Below are 25,602 nucleotides of genomic sequence, written 5' to 3'. Positions count from 1 at the left end.
TGAGTAATCACGAAAATTTATTTTCAAAATGTGAGTCTATATGTAATAACAATAAAGAAACGAGAATTTTATAATTTGGGAAGATGTTTATCAGATCCTGTTTCTCAGAAAAAGTGGACCGCCCATTTGAAGAAATTGAATAGTTTAGTTTTCCTTGTCAGATATCATTGCCAGGATTTGCAATTAAAATGAATTGTTTTTAAAGATTAAAATGAAGTTTTTAACAGCAGACGATTAATCATCTCTTCCACGAACAACTCTTAATCTCAGCCACCACTTCGATGGGCCATTTCTCTGTAATCTCTCACGTCGTTCAGCCATTTCATAACAAACTTCGAGTATCAATGAAGCGTTGATTCGGAGTTGAACTTGTCTGAAAAAATCAATATAGTCCGTAAGGATTTGATAGAAACGCTCACTTTTCAGAAGATGCAACAACTTCTTCTCTCTGTCTCAAAGTCTCCAAACATTGCTTCACGGTCTCTTCGTTTTTGATTCCCATATAGAAACAGGTTCCAAACGGACGCCCTTGCTGCAGCCAATTCTCGATCAAATCCATATAATTATTTGGTGGATTCAGTCTATTCTCATTCTCCAAGTACACTCTTCGGTTGGTCAGATTCGAAAGAATCGGGGTCCATGAACAATTTTCTTTGGTATTATTACTGATAATCAATCTTTTTGGCTCTCTCGCAATGATGTGCCGAAAATCTGCAGTAGAAATACTACTAGAAATTTTGAGTCGTTGAATTGGAAAAGATGATGGATGAATGACATTCTTGAAACTTTCAAATGCAAGTGAATTCCAGTGTGAAACTTCCAAATTTTCAATTTTCAAGATTGTTCCAGCGGGAAAACGAAGAATGTGATTTGAAAACGGAGAATGCGGCTCAATTTTCAGATTCTTCACTGATATATTTGAACCACGATTTCCAAACAATTTTGTGTGTACCGTCCTTCTCGCTTCATAAAGATACTTATTGTATGCAACACGTTGTATCTGACGGCCTTTTGAAGAATATACGGATAATTGAATCAAGGCAGTATACGGCAGGTTCTGATTGTTTCGACGATTGGAAAAAGCTCTAAGCCGATCCTGAAGTGATTGAATCCTGCTTTGAATGAGTTCTGCAGATGCGTTCAATGTAATTTCTCGATATGAATCTATAAGATCATTCAAAGGTCCACCAACTCCGGCATTCCTGGTTTCGTCATCTTCAATATATTCCTGATTCAAGCGTTCAGCCAGCAACATTTTAAAAACTCTCAGTTGTTGGACTACGTTTTGTTCCGATTCGTCCGTATTAAACCAACCATCTGGGTGAACTACTGTTCTCAAATCGATATCTCCTGGAAGTACGTTGTTCACTCCGGAAAATATGATGAGTCCATATTGATCAATGTCATCTGAAGACCCTCCCCCTTGATTCATACGGAGGACATCGTAAGGAGTTTCGTTGCGTCCGTAATCACGGTACACACCAAGTCGGTAGGAGACCTCATTCACTTTTGTATCCATCCTTGTAAACGTCAAATTCTCGATTTTCAGCGTTATACTGCTCTCTAAAGAGCTGATTGAAGGCATTCGAAGAGATATTTGAAATCTGTAACTGATTAGTTCAAGAAGTAAACAGGAGTGATAACTAACCGTTTATTTGGATTCATGTACGACAGAATCGGCTTCAAAATGTCATACTGTACTGGTATAACAGACATTTCTCGGGCAGAAAGAAATCAATAATAAGGGTAGGTTGAGGACAGAGACAAATGGGAGGAATACTGAAGAGATGTGAGGGAGGGGTTGTGCGGAGACGTGCTAATTGACCGGAGCTATCTGTAGAGTGCTCTGGGAATACCATTACTCACAAAGAAATGACAGGTGGTGTCAGCGATTATGTACATCTTCTCTGCAAACCCAACCAAATCTTAACATATTAACATAATTTTGAAAGTCTTGGTTTTCCATAGAAATCAGGTTTTAAGGTACTTGGAGCATTGGGTCGCCTTATGCCTAAAAAAGTAATAATTCGCGACTTTCCCAAATTTTAACCTTGTTTTTCTCAAATACCAGTCCTTGAGGGCAAAATTTGAATATATACTTGGAATCAGCGTTTTCTCAGCTTTCTCATTATATAGGTCACGTTCCATATCTTCAAACGGATTACGTGACCTTTCCTAGTCAGCCATAATGCAAGATTTTTTCTAGAATATTCTGCGACCGCCTCGCATCTGGAAACGCAACCCTACAGGAATTTATTACCTGTTCCTCTGAATATTCTGCAGTGCTTCGTATTTAAGGTCTATGTTACCTCTATTCCCGGACACAAAAACATTATTAAAGCCTTCATACCGATTCAGCAATTCTTTAAAAAAATTAAATCAACATCAAGAGCATTCAAAAAAATTCAAATCTACTATAAAATTATGGGCAGTATTTCTCAGTATCACAGGAGGCGACTTCACACATGTAGTACTCGGCAACACTGTATCCGTTGATGTTTTGCCATCCGACAGTCAAATCAGAGCTGAATTGCTGCTCAACGACTCCAGTGTTGCTGGAGAAGGACTTTGGATAGGATGGGTTCCAGGCGGTGTATCCGGATAACTAGAAATGGAAAAAAGTTGGTTTTTTGGTCTAATTAGACTATTATCAGATCCTTATCATATAAAGCATCTGACTTCATTTGGTGTACTGATAACTTACCGGTCTGAGTGGGTATCCAGCTGGTTGTTGCCAGTTCCATCCTCCATTCACGTAGCTCAATCCGATGTGGTAGATGTATGGTGCTGAGAAGGCGGTGTTGTTTTGGGCGATTCCTGGAAAATGTGTAGTTTGTAGTCATTGAAGTCTGGCAACATGAGCTAGCAGATAATAAATTCAAATAAATTATTTAATTTGCTAAATTTGGCTAAGACTGCAAAACTCACTGAAAAGGAAGTTGTGCTTCTGTCCATCGTATTCAGTGGCCAAGAATCCGCTCTGGGCAAGATTTTGGCAGGCGAATTTGGCGGCGGTCCAGGATGAGGAGATGGTGGCGGCACGGATGCACACTCCGTATTTGTACGAGTTCTCATCATCGAAGTTGGCCTTGTATTGAGTCCACAAGTTGGGGCAGAAGCAGTTGGCTGGAATTATATTTTGGTTACATGTTTCTGGTTAATCGGTCGGTTGAATTTTGAAATACTAGTTAACCTATTCGGCTGAAATCGGGTAAACTAGTCTGAAATTGACTGATATTCGTAAAGATCGGCTAAGATCTGTTGAAATAGTCTAAAGTTGTCTATGACTGGTTGCGGTTGGCTAAGATTGGCTAAGATCGGTTAATACCGGTTGAGATGGTTTAAAATTGTCTAAAATCGGCTAAGATCGGCTAAGAACGGTTGCGATCGGCTAAGATTGGCTGAGATCGGTTGAGACGGTCTGAGATGGTCTGAGATCCGCTAAGACCTGTTAAGATGGTCTAAGGTGGTCTAAAATTGGCTAAGGTTGGCCGAGATCGGTTAAGACTGGCTAAGATCGCTTAAAACAAGTGAAAAATTGTCAGAAATCGTCTGAGAACAGAGAAGACTGGTGAAAAACGGCTCAGTGTTGGCTAAACTGACTAAAATTGTATAATTGTATTTGTCTGATTACTGTTTGCTACTTTAAGGTTCGTGATTTCTGTAATGTCAACGCATTGTCAGTTCCGATATTTCAAAAACCGCATTCCGCTCAACTCTGGTCTGAGATCGGCTGAAACGTTTAACAAGGGAAGTCTTTGGAGACGCCACTTTCAAACGACCTATAAATTTGGACATAGGTACATTCGACTACGCATATTACATTTCTGCAGTCAAAATCTGCTAAATGTCTCTGTGAGCCGAGTTATGAGCTCTCAAACTTTTCATATGGTTAAGGTTTTTCACACGGAACTCCAAATCGGCGAATAGTGAACGCAAACGTGTTCACCTTTTTTCAACGTACGAGTGGTTCAGTGGTAGTGGGCCAGTGTAGGGGGAAGTAAGGCCATGGTTCGGCCCCGACCCTACTTTTTTCTTTTTTCGCTTCTTTATTTTCTCGTTCTCTCACTTCATAAGTAACTGCAGTGAACTTTGTGAGGATTTTTCTAATAATATGGAAACTATCTTTGTGAATTTTCGTATAATATTCGTCATCCCTGGAATAGACATTAAACTGTATTTGCTACTGATAATGTGTTTTTCTATACTTTTTGAAAATTAGGTAATCACTCTCGCCGTAAAAATCTTTTACAAAGAGAAAAAAGCGATAAAATAAAGAAGCAAAAAAAGAAAAAAGAAACCATGGCCTTACTCGGGGCCGAACCATGGCCTTACTTCCCCCTACACTGACCCACTACCACTGAACCACTCGTACGTTGAAAAAAGGTGAACACGTTTGCGTTCACTATTCGCCGATTTGGAGTTCCGTGTGAAAAACCTTAACCATATGAAAAGTTTGAGAGCTCATAACTCGGCTCACAGAGACATTTAGCAGATTTTGACTGCAGAAATGGAATATGCGTAGTCGAATGTACCTATGTCCAAATTTATAGATCGTTTGAAAGTGGCGTCTCCAAAGACTTCCCTTGTAAGATCGGTTAAGGCAGACGAAAATTGATATAGATCGGTTAACATTGTTTGGAATTAACCTAGCAGGGTTAAGGAAGTCTGTGGCCCACTAAGATGTTATGTGAACATTTAGATTACTAATTTAGGCGGTGCAAAGGAGCGCACTCACTCTGAAGAGCAGTTCCTTGAATTTCTCCAACCAAGTTCAAGTCCTTAGAGGTGAAAGCATAGTTTGGCGATGCGATTTGAGCGAGTCCGGCGAGAAGAGCCTCATCACCATCTTGGTCGAAAGCGACGGTGGAGATAACCACTCCAGATGACTTGAGACGGTCGGACACTGGAATTGGGTCGTTCTCTCCTTCTCCCCTGAAATGTAAGAAAAGTTGAAGTGCGAAAAACATTAAAAGCGTTTGATATCAGTAATTTTAAGAGGATTAAGGAAAGATTAACATCACAAAATATACTTTAATTAGTGTGAAACGACGATATCAGTCAAATGCACTTTTGATACAAGGAATTTAATCGTGCAACCTCCGTAAATCTACACATGTCACCGTAAACCCAAACTCACTTGTAAGCCGATGCATAAACGATGACCAATCTCTTATAGTTTCCTCTAACATTGCTCTGTCGTCCATTCTGCAAGACAGCCTCCGCAGCTCCAATTCCCTTAGCCAACAACGAGTCATCCGAGTTGCTCACAGAGCTCAAAGTGGAGAAGACAGTGTTGAACAAGTCATCGACCGACTGGAGCAAGTTCAAGTCAGCGACCACATTGGCGACTCCGTTATAAGTGACCAATCCGACACGGGTGGATCGTGGGTCGGTGTATTGGTTTCCGATTCTGGTACCGTTTCCGAAAACTGTAGCAATGTTGGCAGCGACTTCAGTGATTCCTTCATTTGTCATTCCCTTGGAGTTGTCGACGACTACGACAACGTCGAGCCATAGGTTGGCGAGATCTCCTCCACATTCACGATCGACGTTGGTACCTCCGGGTGTTGGGCGAAGTGTTGAGGCCCCGAGGGTGCTGTCTACGGTGGGGTAGTCCCAGCTATCAGTCCATCCAGTCTGGGCAGAAACGAGAGCCGTGAAGGTCAGCGCCAAAGTTACCAGTTTGAACATGGCTGGAAATTGGTGTACATTTGATTAAAGCATGTGGAGAAACGGAAAGAAAAAAACGGATTATGAAAACACAAAGTAATTTTAGTTTTCAAATTCATATTTAATTGATAGATTTCGAAATCTTTGAATTTTTCGGGACCCACTTGGTTACTGTATTTCCTAATATTTTCTCTTTTTTACAACTAGTCCCATTTTTTTTCGCACACTTTGATATTAAAACAAAGCTGCTATTTCCATAACGAAAAAAGTTACAGATTTCCGAAACTTTTCGAAGATTGATCGTTTTAAAATCTGATGTAATTTCTCACTATTTGAGTTTTATACGATGAAACTTTTATTTTTAAAGTCAGCTTGTTTTAAGCTTTCAAAAAAGTTTAATCATGCCTAGGTTGGGCGCCACCACGAAAACCCGCTGGGGTACTGTAGTTTTCGTGGTGAGACCTGATTCAGAGCTAAAAACGAGTTAATTCTGAAAATGTACATGTCATCCAGTAAAACGGAAAGCGTGAGGAGATAAAACATATTTTGTAAAATTGAATTTTTGAATATTTTCGAAAATCTGTAGCTTTTTTCGTTTTGAAGCTAGCGAGGTGGTTTTGGTTTCAAAATGTGCAGAATTTACAGTACTAAAAGGCAAAAATACTTTAAATTGATAATTAACACTGTCACTGATGCCACGACCATCCTTACAGACTGTCCGAACAAATTTTTTTTAAAGCAGAAATTTCCGTTAAAACTTGATTGAAGCCAAACCGACGAATAGATAATAGAAATGATGAAAAGTGGCAATCGGTGGGCGTTATTTATGCCGAGTTTTCCCTACTCGCCAATTGATAAGCCATAATTCTCCGCCGCCCGTTATCAGTAAGAGAGTGGGTACACCAAATAGGATGATCCAATATTTGGAGTTTTTTCCATTAAAATTGTTTGGAAAGGAAGTACTGATATTATCGAAAACGTTATTTTGTCAGCCCCACCCTTTTAAGTCGTCACATTTGACATTCGGAGGAAAAAAATTCTGACATTTTGAAAAAACTTTTTTTGTCAATTGCGACTATTAAATGATGATGTCAGTGGGCACATGCAGTTCAGTCTTATCATTATCAACATAAAATTCAATTACAATTCAATTTTCATTAGTTTTCATTTTTCCACTAAAAAATTTGTCATTGTTTAGTAGCGCACATCATTTCCGTTTTTTATTACTTTTCGCTTTTCAGATGTGGCATTTAGTTGCCACGTATCTATTGCTCTTCGCCACGTTATCTATTGGCTCCGCCCCTCCGACGGATAGAGATTGTGGACATGACTTGATCAACTTGTGGTTGGATGTAGTGGTTGTGGTGGATAACTCAATTGGAATGACGCAGGAGGGGTTGACGGAGGTACCCAGTAGATTTTTTTGATTTTCTATGTTTCAACCTTAAAACCAACTTCATAGCTGAAAAACTCGAATACATAAAAGTTTCTAAACCTTATATTTCTTCCTGAGTCTCATATTTTACTTAATGAAGCAAAGAAATTTAAAATCACCTCATTTTTAGCTTTCAGAAAAGTATAATCATGCCTAGGTTTGCACCGAACACGAAAACTACAGTAATCCGTGCTGTGTTAGCGGTGAGACCCAACTTGAAACTAATCTATGCATGATTATATTTTTTTGAAAGCTAATAACGAGGAGATTCTGAAAACTTAACTTTCAGAAAAGTATATTCATTCCTAGGTTTGCTCTGAATCGGGCCCCACCACAAAAACTACAGTACACCAGCGAGTTTTCGTGGTGGGACCCAATTTAAAGCAACTCTAGGCTTGATTATACTTTTCTGAAAAGTGACAACACGCTGAAACTGAAAAAAAACAGCTTTCTCAAACTCTTTCATCATAAAATGTCATCTAGAACTTTCCTTCTTTCAAACGATAACCAACTTCCTGTTTCAATGAACTTTTGAACCAGATTACTTTGATTTTTGAGCTCAACTCGGCCATCGAATGCTTATTACATTACTTATCAGGTGGCTGCCCAAATCGTGACAGTTTTCGGTGGTGGCACGCGGATCGGAACGAACAATTATGCTGATAAACGGACGACGCGAGTGGGATTGGTCACTTATAATGAAGTGGCGAATATTGTAAGAAATATTGGTTTGGGAGGACGTTTTGAACTCAGAGCACAGCAGTGCAAGGCGTAAATTAACGTAAAATTTGAAATTGGCTCTCATCCAAGTCTTTTTTGGTAAGGGACCAACGACGGAAAGCAATTCTGCAAGCTTACAATTACGTCTCGGACTGCTGCGCCAGAGTGACACCGTTTTTAAACGTCCCAGCAAATAATGTTTTCAGCAAGCCGACCTAAACCGATTCCAGTCTGCAGACGATTTGTTCAACAGTGTCTTCAGTATCCTTCCCCATTTGAGCAGTTCCGATGAGGTTTATTTGGCAAAGTAAGAGAATTTATGTCTGGATGCCTAGAGACCACTAGTTTTATATTCATGCAACAAAATCTAAGACGCCAGAATTCAAATCTATTGTCCTGTTATATATCCCAATTTTGCAGTTAATTCTGAAATCGCAATTTTGGATTTTCTAAAGGGAACGCGGTTTTTGAAATAGCGAAAGATGGAATGAATTCAGCTCAACCCTGATCTCAACCGGCCCTAACTGACAATCTCAGCCTACCTTAGCTTACCTCAGACCATCTTAGACCATCTCAACAGATTTTAGCTCATTTTTACCGATCTCATGCGATCTCAAACAGTCTCAGCCAACCTTAGCTAATTTCAACCTATCTCTACCGATTTTAGCCAATATTAGCCAATTTAAAAACTGTTGTTAGCGCACTTAGCCGATGTCAGACCAGTTTAGATGTCCATCACATAATTTCTATTTCCAGAGGAATTGCCGCAGCGGAACAAGTGCTCACCGCTGGCCGCAAAAACAACACCCGCTCAAACTACAAACAATTCGTGTTAATCTATGCATCCGCTTATAATGATGATGGAATGGGAGACCCCCGACCGATAGCTGAAAGGCTGAAGACCTCCGGTGTGAACATTGCGACAGTGGCCTTCGATCAGACAGGCGATCAGGATATATTGAAGGCTATCGGGGAGATAGCGAGCCCCGGGTTTAATTTCACGAATAAAGATGAGGATTTGGTGGGAGAAGTGCAGGCGGCAATGGTGCAGAGTAAGTGGGGATGGGGGACGTTTAGAAACCGTGACATTTTGAAACTGACAACAAAAGCGGTTACGAGTTTTTAAAACTGGCTTAAATCGTTAGAGATCGGCTGAAATCGGCTAAAATCGGCTGAGATTGTCGGTGATTGTCAGTTAACACCGGTGGAGATCAGGATTGCGCGGAATTTCGCTTTCCGCCTTCCGCCAACTCTGTCAGTGACTATAACCTAGCCGCATTCAATTTGTGCGCGATGAAGCGCGTGTTTTAGATTGTGGAAGTTTTATAACCATGGCATCTTGCAACTAATACAAACTGCTATTTAAGCCGATCTCAATTCATCTTAGACCATTTCAACCAGTCTTAGCCGATCTTTACCGATTTTTGCGGATTTTAACCGCCCGATGATATCCTAGCTCAGCCGACTTCAGGTTAACTATTATATCAAAATTTGATCGAATCAAATCTATTAACCCGACTGAAAACGTCTGAGCCTAAAATGATTCCAGCCAACTGCTACTGCTCCAACCTGTGGCACCAATACCGCGACCAATTCGGTGTCGCCTCCTCCCAAAAATACGGTGTCTGCCTGCGACCTGTCGCTATCACAGCCGGATGGACACCCGCTAAATTCGCGTGCCAAAATATGATTCAAATGGGATACATGGTGACGGAATACAATCAGAAGAAGCATGATTTTGTGTTTAGTGAGTAGGGAGTTGCTTAGAAAACTGTTTTTAATCGATTATTCAGAGCTGATCCAAAACGACACCTCGTTCCCTGAACCTTATATCTATCATATCGGATTGAGTTATGTAAATGGTGGATACTTTTGGCAACAACCGGTTGGACATGCGTTAGTACCGGTGAGTTAGATGGTAGGAGGAATTTGAGATCAGATTCAGAATCCTTGGGATTTCAGCTTTCCAATTATATTAAATATGGAAATTGTTAGTTTTTGTGTGACTAAACCGCACATCCTACTGCTAACAAATCACAAAACATACATTGTTATGAAGGCGTGAAGATTCTGAAAATTTCTTCAAAATTTGCCTAACATCAAAACTAGCTGAGTTACACCGTTTTGAAACGGGCGGTTTTCAAAATTAAAGCAAAACTTATAGTTCTAGAATCAGCGTGTTCTTAGCTTTCAGAAAAGTCTAACCATGCCTATGTTTGCTTCAAGTTGGGTCTCACCACGAAAACCAGATGAGGTACTGTAGTTTTCGTGGCGACACCTGATTCAGACAAAATCTAGGCACGATTATACTTTTTTGAAAGCTAAGAACGAGTTGATTCTGAAAATATACACGTCATCCAGTAAAACTGAAAGCCTGAGGAGATACAACGGATTTTTTAAAATTGAGTTTTTCGAAAACTTTCCAAAATCTGTAACTTTTTTGTTTTGAAGCTAGCGGAGTTTTTCAAAAGCCTAATCACAGATCCCCTTATTCCTTATCATAACCCTTTTTTGCAGTTTCAGGTAAACTCAAACGATAGCTTCTGGAACCCCGGGTTCCCTCAACAATCCTCCACCAGCCCCGCTGTCCTCAACCAACAAGCGAGTTCCGTGATCTCAGTCGGATGGCAAAACGTGAATCAGTTTACTGTAGCCGAGAGATATGTCTGCGAAGTCTCCTCGTGTGATACTGAGAACTATTGTGAATAAATTTGGAGGGGTTCGGATACTGTAGAGCTTGAAACTACAGTACACCATGTTTGTGCAAAAATGAAATTATTTGAAACGGAGCAGGATGTTGTGTGAATCATTTTACGACTTTCAGACGCACACAGTTTCTTGATTATTGCAAGAAGCCACGGTTTTCATTTGGAAATTTAAAGAGGAAAGAAGGAAAAGGTCATAAAAATCATCACGCGTGTGTTGAAACGATCATCATCACGATAACAAATTAATGGACGGCGTTGAAATATATATGAAATGATAAAGGGCACAAAATGATATGGAGTGGGATGGTGGAAATGAAAAATATATTCGGTTAGGGAGTTGAGGAGTTAAAAAAGAACGAAACAGTCTAAAACTCTGAATGAGGAAACTGTATACATATGTAGATACAGAATGCTTAGAGAACTCCCATTTTCTGGCATCTGGACATCTGGAAATTCGTGCAGACTGTCCGACGAGCATTCTGACTAAATTATCATGTACTAGCACCCATGTTTAGTACTCTAGACATCCGGACAGCTGGGCAGTAGGATATACAGACCGGCAGGTTGCAAGCTCTAGGCTAATGAATCATTTAAAAATTCACATTTGGACTTGATAACTTTTAGACGGACACCTAAGTACAGCAGTTATACTAACAAACAGATAGGCGATAAATCTGGGAACTTCAGAATTCCAATTTTTAGTATTTTGGACATCGGGACAGCTGCACATTCGGGTATTAAGGTACATATATACAGACATAGGATAGTGAACGATTGTGGTTTTGAAGGATTGCCAGTAACATTTTTTGAAAGCGGCCATGCAAACGATCCCTTGGTTTAGAGGGTAGACACATTACCAACTGCTGTCTGTGCCAGCAATATGTCGGATATCATACAATTTACTAATTTTTAAGACTCTATAATCAAACTTACTAGGGAAGGTCATAGAGTCAGTTATATGACGTGACCTATACCATTTGAAAGCTGAGAAAACGCTGATTCCAAATATGTATCCAGTTATTGTCCTCGAGGCCTGGTATTCGAGAAAAACGAGGTCAAACTCCGGCAAAACAAAAAAATATTTTCATACACGCAAAAATTACAAAAAAATCCAATCTGACTCTATGATCTTCCCTAGTTAGATTCCTTGTTTTCGATTCATAGAGAATGCCAAGTGAACAAGGTATGTTTAAGATTAAAATATTCATTTGATCATTTCAAAACTTTCTCAGTCAAACGTGTATTTAACATAGTGCATGCCGTCTTTCATGTAAGACACGTAATGTCCTTTAGGAAAGTCCACACTTCTTTTCGATCTCTCAAAACCTTCCTTATCTCCTCCTTTCAAATCGAATTTCACAATCTTCAGTGCATCCGACACCTTCTCCTTATCTTGATCCTTCTTCCCTTCATTCTTGTGATGCAAATGCTTGTGCTGACTGTTCTTATGACGAAGTCTTCTCACTTTGAAAGGTGTCTTGTCTTCATTTGGTTTTGTTGGCTTAACAGGGAATGGGTGGTCCGGTTGGATTGGGAAAGGGCCGCGTGGTGGTCTAGTCGGACGGTGTGGGCGGGGATTCTGGAAAAGCACATCAGGATTAAGAAATGGGAGTGTCCTGGTGGTCACGTTCTAACAGGCGCACCTGAGACACGCTCTGAATCCGTGCCTGTGACGCATTTTTGGCATTTTCAGTCCAAATATTAGGACAAATTATGGATTAATGGGCATTATTCAATCTATTGGCGTGCATGTGACGTGTTTACTGAACTTTTTGACTTAAACTGCTAAAAAATGACGAAATTATAAGAAGATCGGTATAATAGTGTGAGAAATTGAGTGGAGACGAAGACAATCAAGTAAAAGAGTCCGGTATAGCGTACTTACCCCTGTTTCCTCACTGCTACTACTCGAAGATGATGACTCAGAAGATGATGAGGACTTCTCCACACTGTTGAAAATCTGAAAATATATAATTTCTCACTGAGTCTGGAAGAAAAGTTTAAAATATACCGGTGGCAACTGTGTCAGGTAGATCTGAAAATAATCAATTGGCATTTGGAATTTGAAGTTGCTTACCGGTGGAAGAGTGACTGGCGTTGGTTCGAAGATTGGAGACTGAAAATATCCATTTTAGAAGTTTTGTATTAGAATTAAAAATGTTGGTATTACCAAGGTAACTGGTGTAATTGATGGTGCAGAAGTTTCGAGGATTGGTGGCAAGGTGACAGGAGTAGACGGTGCAAGTGAGCTTGACGCAGTTACTGGGGCCTATAACCAATCATGTTTTGATTGTAGGAGTTCTTGATGAACGGAGGAAACAATTTAGAAAATTTGGATCTTACCAATGTTGGAGTTGTTGTGGGCTCCCGGCTATAAGTGATTGGTGGTAAAGTGGTAGTGGGCGTGGCCTGGAAAGAGGGAACGATAACAGAAGAGGATGGGTCGAATTACTAGACTATACCAAAAAAGTTACGAACTGATAGTGAGTTAAAATTATATTTCAGAGCAGTTTTTCCGACAGTATGACACTTACAACAGTGAGACAAAGCATTTGAGCATTAAAAAATCCCTTATCTGGTACCAGTGTACCTGTAAAAGATTTCAGGCCCACTGGTACCCGATATAAGGAATTTGTTATGCTTGAATTGTAGTTTTACAACTAATTAACTTTGTTTTATTGTCCTAAGTTTCATACTGTCGAAAATAATCTTACTTCCGTCTTAATTTTCACTGAGACAATGGTAAACTAGTAGTAGTAGGTGCAGTTCTTATTATTGTCTTAATGTTTCTGACAGTTAATCGTTAGTGATATAGAACATGTTACTCCCAAATCCTTATTTTTGCACTTACTACAGTAATATCCGATACAATAGCTGAAGTCGCTGGAGATGTTGGCGTTTGAACAGACCCGGTGGTAACTGATCCAGAAGACGAGGATCCAGATGAAACAGAACTAGCTACGGATGATGACGTGGATTCAGCAGACACAGAGCTGGCAGAGGTAGATGTGGGTGATCCAGTAGAAGAGGAAGCTGTGCTTTCAGACACTGACACGATTGGTGTAGAAGAAGATGATAGGATTGTGGACTGAAATACCACATTGGTAAAAAGCAAACTCGATTTAGTTACAAACCAAACTGATGACGGATCCAGCGGCAGTGGTAGAGGAAGATGCGACGGAGCTAGAGGACTCTGATGAAGCAGATGAGGAAGAAGCAGAAGACAAAGGAGTGGAAGCTGTTGTCTGAAATTTGTCCTTTGAGAGACTCTCCACAGATTTTGATATATTTTTGACGAAAACTGAGTTAGAATAGCTCTAGAGAGGCCCAGATAGACCCAGATTTTGAAATATTTTGTTCAAAATAAGTTTTAAAACATTTTTACTCATTTTTTGAAGTTCACCAGTCTAAAATTGTGTTTTTTTAAGAACTCTTGACAAAACAGGCTTCAAGGATCAAATTAGAAAGTGTCAGTGATATTTTCAGACGACATAAAGCTAACTTCCCATGTCCTCCACTTTTATCCATCTCTTTTGTCTCACCATCACATCTCCTGTTACTGTAGACACGGTGGTTACTGTAGATGATGGTGATCCAGTTGATGTAGTGGCGACTGATGCTTGTGTTGAAGCTTCTGCAGATGGAATTGTGGAGATGGAGGATTCGGAGGACGAAGGAGAAGGAGAGAGCGTTGTTTCTGCTGGTTTAATAGTGGAAGTGGTGGTGTCAGACGCTGCTGATGACGTGGGAGATTCCTGTAATCATAGCAGACTTGAAAAATTGTTTTTAGGCCTTGCCTCCAAAACATAATAAATATGGACGAGATGCAACTACAGGGATTTATAGCAGTAGTTCGAGTAGTCCTGCTAGGGGAGGCGGAGCCAAAATTTTACTTTTTCGGTTGTTAATTGATACAAACTAGGTTTTTGAGCTTAAGTGAGTGCCCAATATGAGTACAGCTTGATAGGTCATGCACATGGATCGGGTAGCGTCAAGTCCTAGGTGTGCTCTTATAAAATAGTGACCGACTGAGCCATGTTTATTATAGTTATTTATTCCTATTTCCTTAAACTTACCGTAACCTCTGATCCAACTGGATCCACATTTCCTTCTGTCAGCTCTGTACTGACGGTTCCTTCGTCTTCTTCCTATAACATTCTTTGCTATGTATTTGACTTAAAGTAAAAAGAGTTTATTAATTGGATTTAATGTATCAATTTTGACAAAAGAAAAGGTTCTCGTGTTTGGCAAAAATTTAATTAATCCAATCAATAATGTCTATCAGCCCTCACTCGTAATGATCTTTTATTTCTGATTGCTTTTGATGGAGGTCTAGTGATCTCTTCCTCTACTGCTACTTCTTCATTTTCCAATTCGCATTTCTGCAAAAAATCATTTGCATGGGGGCGGAGCTTAATGAAATGCAACTCACAACTCTATCGGTAGTGGTGGTGTCTGCAGAGGGATTCTCAGTCTGAGTTACAGCAGTTGGAGGGGTTCCGGTTACAGTAACCCCACCTCCATTTTCGGGGTCGCTATTAGTAACACTATCAGGAGTTTTTGTCACCTCATTGCTTTGGGTCATGCCAGATTTCTGAAATAACTAACGGTGAAAACAGGTAATTTCAAATTACCAACCCGTGTAGTCAGGAGAGTAGACAAGGTTACTGTAGTGGCATCCGGTCCCTCAGAGGACGTTGAGTTGGAGGTCTCATTAGGTTTCTGTAATTAATAAAAAGTTTTTTGTTTCTCTCTTGTTTTTCTCGAATAATAAATCTTGAGGGCAAAAACTGAATATATATTTGGGATCAACATTTTCTTAACTTTCCAATGATATAGGTCATGTCCCTTAACTTTAACTCCCAAGACCGTTTCTAGTTAGTTATACCTTACTACACATTTGTTGTTTTGTGGTATCTGATGGCTCCTCAGTTGTAGCAGAATTAGATGATTCCTGAACACTTTTTTGGTAGAAAAACTATCTGAGCAAAAATAACTCACAGTTGTGAACTCAGTGATGTCTCTACCAGTTGGTACAGCGGTTGCCAGTGTAGTAGGTGCATCTGTCGTTGGTTCTCCTGTTACCGTAGTTGCAGCTTCAGTAGTAGATCCTCCTGTAGCAGGGGATCCTGATACGGTGGTAGGCCCTTCTGTAGTTGAGCCTCCTGTTGCCGGTGTCTCCTTTACGGTAGTAGCAGCTTCAGTGGTTACTCCTGTAGCTGGAGATCCTGATACCGTGGTAGACCCTTCATTCGGATCAGCACCATCTTTGCTTGTGAGTTCCCCGGTTGTTGTGGATCCGGTTACTGTAGTTGCGGATTCAGTTGTGAGACCAGTTGCCGGTGTTTTGTTTACTGTAGTAGCGGTGTCAGTGGTTGAACCTGAACCATCAACTACCGTAGTAGCATCCTCGGTGGTCAATCCACCGGTTGCAGAAGATACTGTGGTAACCTCTTTTGTGGTAGAGCCTCCTGTAGCCGGAGTTCCATTTACCGTAGTAGCTTCCTCTGTTGTCGATCCTCCTGTTACTGCAGTAGCGGCTTCCGTGGTTGGTCCATCTGTGATGGCTGGTGTTCCATTCACTGTAGCAGCAGATTCAGTGGAACCTACTGTAGCCGTGGATCCAGTAGTTACTCCATCTGTAACCGTTACTACTGTAGTAGCTTCCGTTGGCGGTGCAGGCGTAGTTACAGTAACCACATCTGTTACTGTTACCGCAGGAGATAGTGTAGTAGTGGCTCCGGGAGCCTGAAACTCGACTGGAATAATTTTGAGACGGCGAACGCGCTCCACTAAATACAATTACAACGATCTGAAAAAAAGCGCAGTAAAATAACATACCTTTGTTCCTGTAAGTTGTTCCAAGATCATCTGTTGAATAGTTTTTAGCAAATCAGCTACGAATGTTGAAAATAAGGTGTTGAAGTCCTGAAAAATCACACTTGACTCGAAAAATCAAAAAATTAGAATCGATGCCAAAAACTGAAATTGTAAACTCACAATTCCCTGCGCGGCGACTGGACTGGCAAACGCCACAAATAAGAATAGTATCAGAGTCAACTTCATTTTGAATTCTGAAGTTTTCCCAAAAAGAGAACGACTGACTTTTCCCTCTCCTCGTCCTTTCTTTTATTCAGTGTCTTATTCTCAGGTATTATTGATTTGAAGAGAATAAAATATGGGGAAGTGTGAGGTAAGGAAATGGGGGAAGAGGAGAAGGAAGTGGAGAGGGTGATAAGGATCAAAAATCGGATTCTGAATTGGCCTAAAAAATTTCATTTTGTGTGCTGGGATACCTTGATGAATAGGTTTGTGCTGTGGTAATTGCTAGGTTGATATTTTATTGCGTTTCTGCAGATTTTTAGGCTTTTTGAAGATTATTCAGTTTTTTCAAATGTAGGACATGTTCTGAAACCAAAAAGGCATTCTAATACCAATAAAACCATACTTGTCAACCGGGCCGAAACGGGCGACACGGGCCGGCTCGTAACTTGCTTCTAAATGAATATTATGAGCTGAAAATCCGGCCCGTTTTGGCCCGGTTGACAAGTATGAATAAAACCTGTGAACCGCTGTGTTTTGATATCATAATGATTATCTAAAACTGGTAAGCTATTTTGTACTTCTGACTTTCCCCCACCATTCTTTCCATATTTGCAAATCGGGCCGACCCGTGGCTTGCTTAAAACGCAATAATATGAGCTGAAAAATATAACAAAATGTTGATCTCGGCGAGTTCTAGGACTGTGGCATACTACGTGTCGGATGGCTTTTCGTTAATGTGCCGCGAGCCACGCTAATTTTTGGTTTTTTAACATTTTTCTAGGCCCGTGGTACTTTTGCGACTAGCTTCAGGAGCGTTACAAATCACTGAAATAGAACTCGCCGAGATCTACATTTTGGTATATTTTTCAGCTCATAAAACTTAGATTAAAGCGAGTTACGCGGGAGACTGTAACTGTCTATACTCACCCAAGTTTAACTGGCTCCATTTTTTGGGACCTTAGCTCTGCCCGCGGCATAATAAAGAATCCTAAGCCAGACCTTGTGCTAAACCTAAATGCAGAACTCTTCGAGATCTACATTTTGGTATATTTTTCAGCTCATAAGATTCATTTTGAAGCGAGTTGAGTATGTGAGAACTTTTTTGCAATGAGAAGCTGCTGTTCTCCCGTCGGCTCAGTGCCATGAACGAATAATACCCAATATTCTTTATCTATCTCCAAAATATATCCGAGCATGACACAAACTTTATATGAAAACACTCCAACTCCCCCTCCTTGTCGGCAAGGAGCACACATAGTAGTGAACAAGAAGAACACCCAATATTTGCAGTGGCATGTGCCAACAACTTGTGCAAATACAGTAACCGGTAATATTTATTAGTTTTTGATCCGTTGTTCAGGTATATATAGTTGAGAAAAATTGAAAGAAAGTATCGTCTTCGTCTTCAAGTCGCTTCATTCAGTTCAATATGTTCGCTAAGTGGTAAGTCAGAATATTTTTTAAATGTAGAGCCCAAAATTTTAAATTTTTATTTTCAGCTTCGCCGCCATCCTCCTCTGCACCATGATGATCGGATTCTCGACTCAACAAGTCGTTGTTCCAGCATACTACCCATCTGCCTATGCCTATCCATCTGTCTACTCCCCATACCTCACTGCAGCCGCCTATCCAACTGTCTTTGCATGGGGATCCAATAAGAATAAGGGAGGAGATGCTCCAGCTCCAGAAGGCCCAGCTCCATCCACTCTCACGAACAATGGACCAAAGCCGACTAGCGCTTGAAGTGTTGTTGAACGATTCGAATTTTTGTAAATTTTGCGATTGTCCTTTCAATAAACGATTTCTTGCCGAGGTTTACTTTTTTGAGTCGTGACCTATATCATTGGAATCGATTTTCTCGAATACCAGGCCTCGAGGCCAAAAACTGACTATTTGGAATCAGCGTGTTCTTAGCTATTCAATGATATAGGTTACGACCCATATCTCCACACTGACTCGAGGGCCTTCCCTAGTTAGTCTTCTATGAGTATGAAAAAATTGTCGACAGCACAAAAATTTTAAACAACTTTTTCTTCTCCCGCAACTTTTATCAATGTTTGGGATTGCACACAAAGGCGTCGTTAAATGTGTCATTAATACATGTTGTAATCACACTTCCTATGTCGTTTTATTGTCATCGTACAATTAAAAAACTAACATAAAAAGAAGAGTCAGGTAAAAAAAGTCACTATTTGTGTGCTCTCCTATGCAGTGTATTTCCATTTACTTATTATTCTTTTATGCTTATGTTTTTTCTTAAATTTCAGAGGAAGTTTATTGCATTTTGAATTTTCAGCGTGATGGTCAAGTATTCAGATGCAGAAAAACAACGACTATTAAAATTTCTAATCGAGAGCCGCTACGGGTCTGACAACGAAAAACACTATTTTAGACACGAATTACTCGCGTTCGAAAGTGCAAGATCTGTCCGGATTTTGTCAGGGAGAACGGCGGAGAGTATGCAAAGTTTGTAAGTGAATCAGTCTGTTACCTAATGTTTATGAAGTGAATATTTTGATGTTTACAGTTTTAAGGGAAATTGGGAAGGTATATCACCAGTAGATATGAGCATTGAAGAAGCGATGACAATGGCTAGAGACAGTAAAGTTATATTATCGGATGCATGCTTGCGATGGTTTATATTTTATATAACTGTTAAGAAGAATTTTATTAAATTTCAGCTTTGAAATTTACTATAATCTTGAGTACCCCCGAACCATTGTGAGTTTTGAAAGGAAAACAGATCCCGAGTTCACACCAGAAGAAATACAAGGGCTTTTGAAGTTTCTGATCGAGAGCCGCTTCGGGGCTGAAGATAAGCAGAATGATTTTGCAAACGATGAAGACGTCTTCAACAAAGCAATAAATACTGTTTACTCTTTGTCAGCAAGAGAGGCAGCCGATATCAAAAGTTTGTAAGTGGATCAGATTATTCCGTGATGTTCACAATGAAAATATCACGATGCTTGCAGTTATAATAAAAGATGGAAAGGTATATCACCAGTAGATATGAGCATTGAACAAGCGATAACACTGGCTAGAAAATATAAAGTTATATTATCGGATTCATGTTTGGACAAGTTTATATTTTATATAAATTTTTTTTAAATATAAATTTTTTCAGATTTAAACATCACTATAAACTTAAGTACCATCGGATCATTAAAAATTTTGAAAAGAAGGATGACAACGACAACGGTCTTGGTGACGTAACTCAAGGAGTATCTAGCATGAAGGTGCAAAAATAAGAAGCAATATTCTGATTCCTCCTCATTCATATATTTTTTATTGTCCAGCATCATTGTTATGATATTTACCACCTTTAAATGTTGGTTAGAAAAGTTTCATTGTTAATTTCTCCGAGTTGTATTGCAAACAAATAAAACATGTTGACTAAAAATTGGAGGTTTGTTGAAACGTGTTATACAGGGAGAACTATTTTCAGTTCCAAACAATCTGGGACAAGCACATCATTTCTTTGTATTTAGTACGAAAATATAGATAACTTAGCAACCGGACATATGTACAAAGACATCTGGAAAATTAAGTAAATCCCGTATAATGCAAATGTGCTCTACCAAACAGTGTACACAGTTGCATTTTTGAAAATTACAGAAAAAGTGAACATAAATCTCCAATTGTTTATACGTATCCATTGAACTTACTTCATGCAAGTGCGCCTCCCTCAGGGCAATGATGTAATTTAAAATTCCATACTGCTTGCAGGACATCCAAACAAACCTACATATTTATGGACAGAAATTTTGGAAATTCCTTCTAATTCATACACCACTAAACTATGCGCATTCAACTGGAAACCTTTCCCGAAGTTTAGATTGACCTACATAGCCTTACTTATGTTTTCATCCTGCTTCTCTAAAATATGGATGACTTATTCTCGGGTAAGACACTTCTCTTTTTCAGTCCCAAAAAATATCTCCAATTATTCTAGACCTCTCCTCTATCAGTGACTGCGACGAGGAGTGTCTTCTAAACATTTCCACTAAAAACTCCAAATGTTTTTTTATTATATCAACTCAACCGGAAATTGTGTTAGAGATTCCACCGGCTTATGAGCTGGAAGAGGTTGATGTGAGGAAGTAGGTGGAGCCAAAAAATCTGAAATTCTAAAATTCTGGCGGATTTTCAGACAAAAAACATTGGAAGAGAAGAATTGTGAGACAGATTCAAGAGGAGATCAAACCTATGACAAGTGGGTGCAAACTGAGTTTATTGAGATGGAGGTAAGTGCGCTCCACCGAACACCAAAATATTTTTCCCCCTTTAAAGTCGTTCTCCTGCCTCGCGGACCTCCCACCTACCTATCGAGAAGCGACCTACACGGAAAGTGCTCTGGAGCGTGTGCTCCGTCACATGAGTGCACATTTACACCGGATACAATTGCAACAGTGGCTTGCTGACCAGCCACAAAGGAACGCCTCGTTTCATATTAAGCCGGTGCAGACGAAGACGATTTTTGAGGCGGTTTATAATAGGGAGAGGGTGAGATGGAAGGAATTTTTTGTGTATTGAAAAATGTAGCGGTTAAAATGTAAATTTTTTAGTTATTGACTTAAAGATCTGGTTTTCTGCTATAAATTTGCAGAATTTTGAGATCTTGCTGAAAAAAATAACTAGAAGCCGATAATTGTTGGAATGTGCATAGTTCGAGAGTGTGCTTGCATGTATTTTTTAAATTTTTTTGAAAATCTGTAACTCGGATGGTTTTTAAGCTAGAAGATTGGTTTTAGGCTTTAAATTTTTAAATTTTTGAGTCATGTTTAAAAAAATACTGATTCTGATAAGCAACTCTGGAAGAATTGAAGTTTTTTGAAAAAAATTAACTTAAAATGAGCGAAAATGTCTCAAATTTGTTGAAACAAAGTAAAAATCGTCTTAAACCACTGAAAAAAGTCATAAGACTGAAAAAATTGCGTTTCCAAACGGAAAAGTGATTGAAAATTTTTGAAAGTCAGATTTTTTGTTTTTTTCTGATAGTTTTTATCAAAAAATTGACTGAAATTGGTTAAAATTGACTTAAAATGGATTGAAATCCGTTTTCAGCGTTTTCAGACACAATTTGACTGTTTTAAGGTGAAAATCGTTCAAAGTTGGTTCAAAATAGGTGGAAGATTGAATTTCGGCGTTTTAAGACTGAAAATCTCGTCTAAAACCCTGAAAAATTGACTGAAAACCGCCATAAATTCAAAAATAATTTTTTGTCATTTTCCAACTGAAATTCTGAAAATTTTTATGTAAAACCCTCAATTTTCACTGTTTTTAGTAAATTAATTTTTCCAGCCGGAAAATTCCAGTACTTTTGTTAGTTCCAGCTCCTTTTCTACTATTTCAACCAAAAACATTTATTAAACGAATCATCACAAAACTATAATCAGAATCACAATTAACAATAAAAACCCGAAAAAATTGTACCACCAGAAAATCTCTGTCAATATTAAAATGGAAATTTTCGCTTTCTACCTCCCCGAATACTTTTCCATAAACTTGGTCACTTTCGAAATGACACACTGATTAGTCCTTGTCGCCAGGAACCAGAATCCATTGAGTGCCTGCTTCGTCTCCTTATTCTTGGTCCCCGAATTGAAATTGTTGTTCAAAATGAACGGAGTGACACGCGACGTCTCATCCATCTTGTACCTAGAATTCAAATTTTTCGGTGGTAGATCAAAAGAGAGGGAACTGACCACTTGCCATCTGCCACCTCATTGTAGTCGAACTGTCGACAGATCAGACCGTTGTGTTGAGATGCGCATAGTTGATTCATGACGTCCTGAGGAGGAGGAGGTGGTTAATTATTTATAAAGTGAGGGGAAGGAATGGCATTTGAATGTTTAGGAAATTTTCAAATTTATACAGTACCGTGCAGTAGGATATACAATTCAGTGGAAAATGACCAACTTTGAGAGGGTGTCATGATAAATCTGATTGTTCCAAAAAGTAAATTATGTATAAACTATACAGAACAAAAGTAGATCTTCATTTTTGTAGTTGACAACTTTTTTGTACGGACACTTCCTAGAGAGTTACGTTTCGACAAAGTAATTACTCTATCAAATCGACCAACTTCAGTGCAAAATAGAGTCATTTTTGAGCTGTTGCCTTAAAATGACTATAACTCTCTAAGGAGTGTCCGTACAAAAAAGTTGTCAACTACAAAAATGAAGTTTTACCTTTGTTCTGTATGGTTTATACATGATTTACTTTGTGACACAATTAGTGATACCGTAACACCTACTCAAACTTGGTCATTTTCAACTGAGAAAGGGAAAATATGATATATTTTTGAACGATACTGTATATCTTATGCTATCAGTTTGTCAGTCGAGGAAAATTTTATTAACACCGTGTTGAATGGCGGTACCAACTCTCTCAAAATCAAATTCTTCTTATTTTCTCCAAAAACTAACTTGATCATAAAGCTTTTTATCCGAATTCAACCGTGTCTTCATCTCCTCCATAAACATTTTCGATCCGTTAGTAGTTGCTACTAACATCGGGTCAAATGCAAGGGTATCCCAGCTTCCACCATCATAACCTTTGACTGGGATGATAATATCGTAGTCTTCTTCGGCGGTGGTTCTGTTGGCGAACAGGTGGAGGGGGTCCTGAAAATCGGTGGTCCAAACTTTGACCTCGTTCTTTTCGAAAACCAGGCCCCAAAGGCAAAAACGGAATATATATTTGGAATCAGCGTATTCTCAGCTTTACGATGGTATAGGTTAGTTTACAAAAATTATCAATTGAGCGCATTTCCTGCTTACCTTAAACCACGTAGCATCCGTCTCTATCAACACATATGGAATATCATTAGCCGTCAACAATTCCATAAGATTCGCTCGTAACGTCAATATATTTATATATTGCTGCCGTCCCCAATCATAGCCGTTTTTATAGTTATTTATCTCCAGTGAGACACATTTTATCGTCTCATCCCATTGACTTCTTATAGATAGACAAGTCGACGGGTCCATGGTGACTATAAGGGTTCGATTGTGCACGTTCTTAAATATAAAATGTTCGGTGGGGCGTGGTTGCTGATATGAATAGACCTACCTCCATAAGAGCTGTATTGCATATCCAGTTTAAAGTCATTCTTTCGTAAGCTTTGTTGATCATTACTACGTAGATGAAATTGGAGGATTCGGAGGTTTTGTTGAGGACGGATTGGGCTTCGGTGATCAGGGTCTGGAAATTTGAGTATGTATGTTAACTACGGTAATTAAAAACCTAAAAACGTGAGAATTCTAATTAAAAATCGTTGTGATTTACCAGGGAAAGCCATGGAGTCAGTTTGGAGATATGGGGCGTGACCTATATCATTGGAAAGCTGAGAAAACGCTGATTCTAAATATGTGTCTGGAATTCGAAAAACTCGATGTCTGTAATTCGAGAAAAATGTCAAAATTCCTTTGCGACCTTTCCAAAACGGCAAAAAGGTGTCTGAGAATTTTTATTGAAGCACTTTTCGCGTTTTGAAAAAGTAATGCTTTGCCTTTTTTCATAACTTTAACCTTGTTTTTCTCGAATACCAGACCTCGAACGCAAATACTGAATATATATTTGGAATCAGCGTTTTTTAAGCTTTTCAATGATATAGGTCATGTTTCATATTTCAATAAAACTTGTTACTTACCGTTTTCACATTGTCCGATAACTTTGGAACACCTTCGTCTTTTGGTTGTAGTACTGGATGAACTTGTTTTGGTTCTGAAAAAATTGCTTTTATCTGATTTTCACAAGTTAGAAATTATTGTAACAAAACGTGAAAAGTGGAAACATTTTGTTTCCTCAAAAGAAAACTGAAGTCATATTTTTCAATTGACGAATACGCTAAAAATCTCTCTAAACGCCACAATTCCCGTTCTCCTGACTCAAAAGGAGCCTTCGGGGAATAGTTTTGGTCGTGTAATCCTCTTGGACAAAATTTTTCCCAATTTCTCGTTTGAAAAAATGAGAAAATATCGTGCCCGAGAGGACAACACTGCCGCTCGAAAAAACTTTCCCACTAAAAGTTTGGACAATTTGCTTATTTTCTTGCAAGTGTTTTTGATTAGTTTATTTTTTTAAAACAGTTTTTTTATTAACGTTTCAGTAATTTTTAGTAGTTTTGAATTTCAGCATCTCGATTTCCAGAAGTTATTTTTTTAAGAACTTCTTCGTTTTTGATTTTCAAATTAAAAAACCCAACTTACTCTTCCTCTTCCCTCCAAAACCCATTGCCGACAACTTTCCATATCCGACTGCTTCAATCACACCAGGTTTTCTCATAGGCCTTCCACCTTTGAGCAGAAGTGGGCCATCTCGGAGATTCTGGTAAAAAAGATAAAATATAGAGCTTTTTTGTTAAATTTTAGAAAAAAAATTGGGAAAAAAGATTTTGCCATGCGTCGCAGGCGCCCCAGCGTTATTCAGTAACCTAAAGTTATCCGCTATTAAAAACCGTTGTGGTTTTTCAAACGCGCTAGAGGTGCGCCAATTTCTGTCAAAATCTAATTTGAGAACGCGTCCTAGGCGCCCCACCCTGTTTTTCTCGGTTTTTTTGAATTTCCGTAATTCCTTTTCCCCAAAAATCTTACCTCATAGCCAATCCTCGTACTATCTACCTGGAATAACTTCCATGTGGTGACCCCGATGTGAAGAAAAAAATAGACAAGAAATAGAGGAATCAACACATTCCGAACTGTGAATTTCAGACGTCCCATTGCATTTTTAGGGCGAACTGAAAGAGCTTTTTGGTTATGGTTTTTGAGAAAAATAAGAATAAAATGAATAAAAAGCAAGAGAAAAGCGGTGAGAAAAAAAGGGAATTGAGGAAAGGGGGCGATGAGAAAGTGAGAGGGGGATGGAAAAGCAAACAGTTTTGACACATTTATTGGAGAGAGAGATATTGTTTTGAAATTGAGAAAGGGGAACGGGAAAGTTTGGAAGTTGCAGAAAAAAATTATTCAGCTTTATTATCGTCCTTCTACTATAAAACCTATAGTATAGTAGTATCTTTCC

The 25,602-nt window shown here is 39.1% G+C and overlaps 8 protein-coding genes across 8 annotated transcripts; 4 read left to right on the top strand and 4 right to left on the bottom strand.

The window, feature by feature from the left end:
* Positions 1 to 234: 234 nt before the first annotated feature.
* On the bottom strand, positions 235 to 1,716 carry GCK72_003832 (uncharacterized protein; the record flags this gene model as incomplete). Its single annotated transcript, XM_053724272.1, has 3 exons — positions 235 to 373; positions 420 to 1,604; positions 1,649 to 1,716. The coding sequence occupies 3 exons, from the start codon at positions 1,714 to 1,716 to the stop codon at positions 235 to 237; spliced, it is 1,392 nt and encodes a 463-aa protein (XP_053588466.1).
* Positions 1,717 to 2,422: 706 nt separating this feature from the next.
* GCK72_003831 (uncharacterized protein) lies at positions 2,423 to 5,694 on the bottom strand (the record flags this gene model as incomplete). Its single annotated transcript, XM_003099147.2, has 5 exons — positions 2,423 to 2,605; positions 2,705 to 2,817; positions 2,929 to 3,126; positions 4,739 to 4,935; positions 5,141 to 5,694. 5 exons carry the CDS (start codon positions 5,692 to 5,694, stop codon positions 2,423 to 2,425), a joined length of 1,245 nt encoding a protein of 414 aa, XP_003099195.2.
* On the top strand, positions 5,441 to 10,537 carry GCK72_003830 (uncharacterized protein; the record flags this gene model as incomplete). The annotated part of the gene is made up of 8 exons (XM_053724271.1): positions 5,441 to 5,608; positions 6,915 to 7,079; positions 7,707 to 7,823; positions 8,035 to 8,135; positions 8,585 to 8,880; positions 9,378 to 9,575; positions 9,622 to 9,734; positions 10,352 to 10,537. 8 exons carry the CDS (start codon positions 5,441 to 5,443, stop codon positions 10,535 to 10,537), a joined length of 1,344 nt encoding a protein of 447 aa, XP_053588465.1.
* A 1,227-nt stretch (positions 10,538 to 11,764) lies between these two features.
* On the bottom strand, positions 11,765 to 16,602 carry GCK72_003829 (uncharacterized protein; the record flags this gene model as incomplete). Its single annotated transcript, XM_053724270.1, has 16 exons — positions 11,765 to 12,115; positions 12,422 to 12,496; positions 12,548 to 12,652; positions 12,707 to 12,805; positions 12,880 to 12,945; positions 13,388 to 13,624; positions 13,671 to 13,781; positions 14,079 to 14,291; positions 14,613 to 14,684; positions 14,829 to 14,918; positions 14,969 to 15,130; positions 15,175 to 15,258; positions 15,425 to 15,490; positions 15,538 to 16,284; positions 16,378 to 16,464; positions 16,537 to 16,602. The coding sequence occupies 16 exons, from the start codon at positions 16,600 to 16,602 to the stop codon at positions 11,765 to 11,767; spliced, it is 2,631 nt and encodes an 876-aa protein (XP_053588464.1).
* A 1,408-nt stretch (positions 16,603 to 18,010) lies between these two features.
* On the top strand, positions 18,011 to 18,324 carry GCK72_003828 (uncharacterized protein; the record flags this gene model as incomplete). The annotated part of the gene is made up of 2 exons (XM_003099094.2): positions 18,011 to 18,024; positions 18,081 to 18,324. The coding sequence occupies 2 exons, from the start codon at positions 18,011 to 18,013 to the stop codon at positions 18,322 to 18,324; spliced, it is 258 nt and encodes an 85-aa protein (XP_003099142.2).
* Positions 18,325 to 19,040: 716 nt separating this feature from the next.
* On the top strand, positions 19,041 to 19,829 carry GCK72_003827 (uncharacterized protein; the record flags this gene model as incomplete). Its single annotated transcript, XM_053724269.1, has 4 exons — positions 19,041 to 19,051; positions 19,109 to 19,216; positions 19,263 to 19,496; positions 19,706 to 19,829. 4 exons carry the CDS (start codon positions 19,041 to 19,043, stop codon positions 19,827 to 19,829), a joined length of 477 nt encoding a protein of 158 aa, XP_053588463.1.
* A 635-nt stretch (positions 19,830 to 20,464) lies between these two features.
* Positions 20,465 to 21,158, top strand: GCK72_003826 (uncharacterized protein; the record flags this gene model as incomplete). The annotated part of the gene is made up of 5 exons (XM_053724268.1): positions 20,465 to 20,483; positions 20,534 to 20,681; positions 20,732 to 20,825; positions 20,872 to 21,084; positions 21,147 to 21,158. 5 exons carry the CDS (start codon positions 20,465 to 20,467, stop codon positions 21,156 to 21,158), a joined length of 486 nt encoding a protein of 161 aa, XP_053588462.1.
* Positions 21,159 to 22,058: 900 nt separating this feature from the next.
* Positions 22,059 to 25,304, bottom strand: GCK72_003825 (uncharacterized protein; the record flags this gene model as incomplete). The annotated part of the gene is made up of 8 exons (XM_053724267.1): positions 22,059 to 22,239; positions 22,287 to 22,372; positions 23,010 to 23,207; positions 23,364 to 23,603; positions 23,656 to 23,787; positions 24,236 to 24,309; positions 24,795 to 24,912; positions 25,179 to 25,304. The coding sequence occupies 8 exons, from the start codon at positions 25,302 to 25,304 to the stop codon at positions 22,059 to 22,061; spliced, it is 1,155 nt and encodes a 384-aa protein (XP_053588461.1).
* Positions 25,305 to 25,602: the final 298 nt, after the last annotated feature.

This window comes from Caenorhabditis remanei, chromosome II (assembly GCF_010183535.1).
Source record: "Caenorhabditis remanei strain PX506 chromosome II, whole genome shotgun sequence".
Lineage (NCBI taxonomy): Eukaryota > Metazoa > Nematoda > Chromadorea > Rhabditida > Rhabditidae > Caenorhabditis > Caenorhabditis remanei.
Note: the sequence above shows the minus strand (reverse complement) of the source record. Positions and strands in the feature narration are given on the sequence as shown.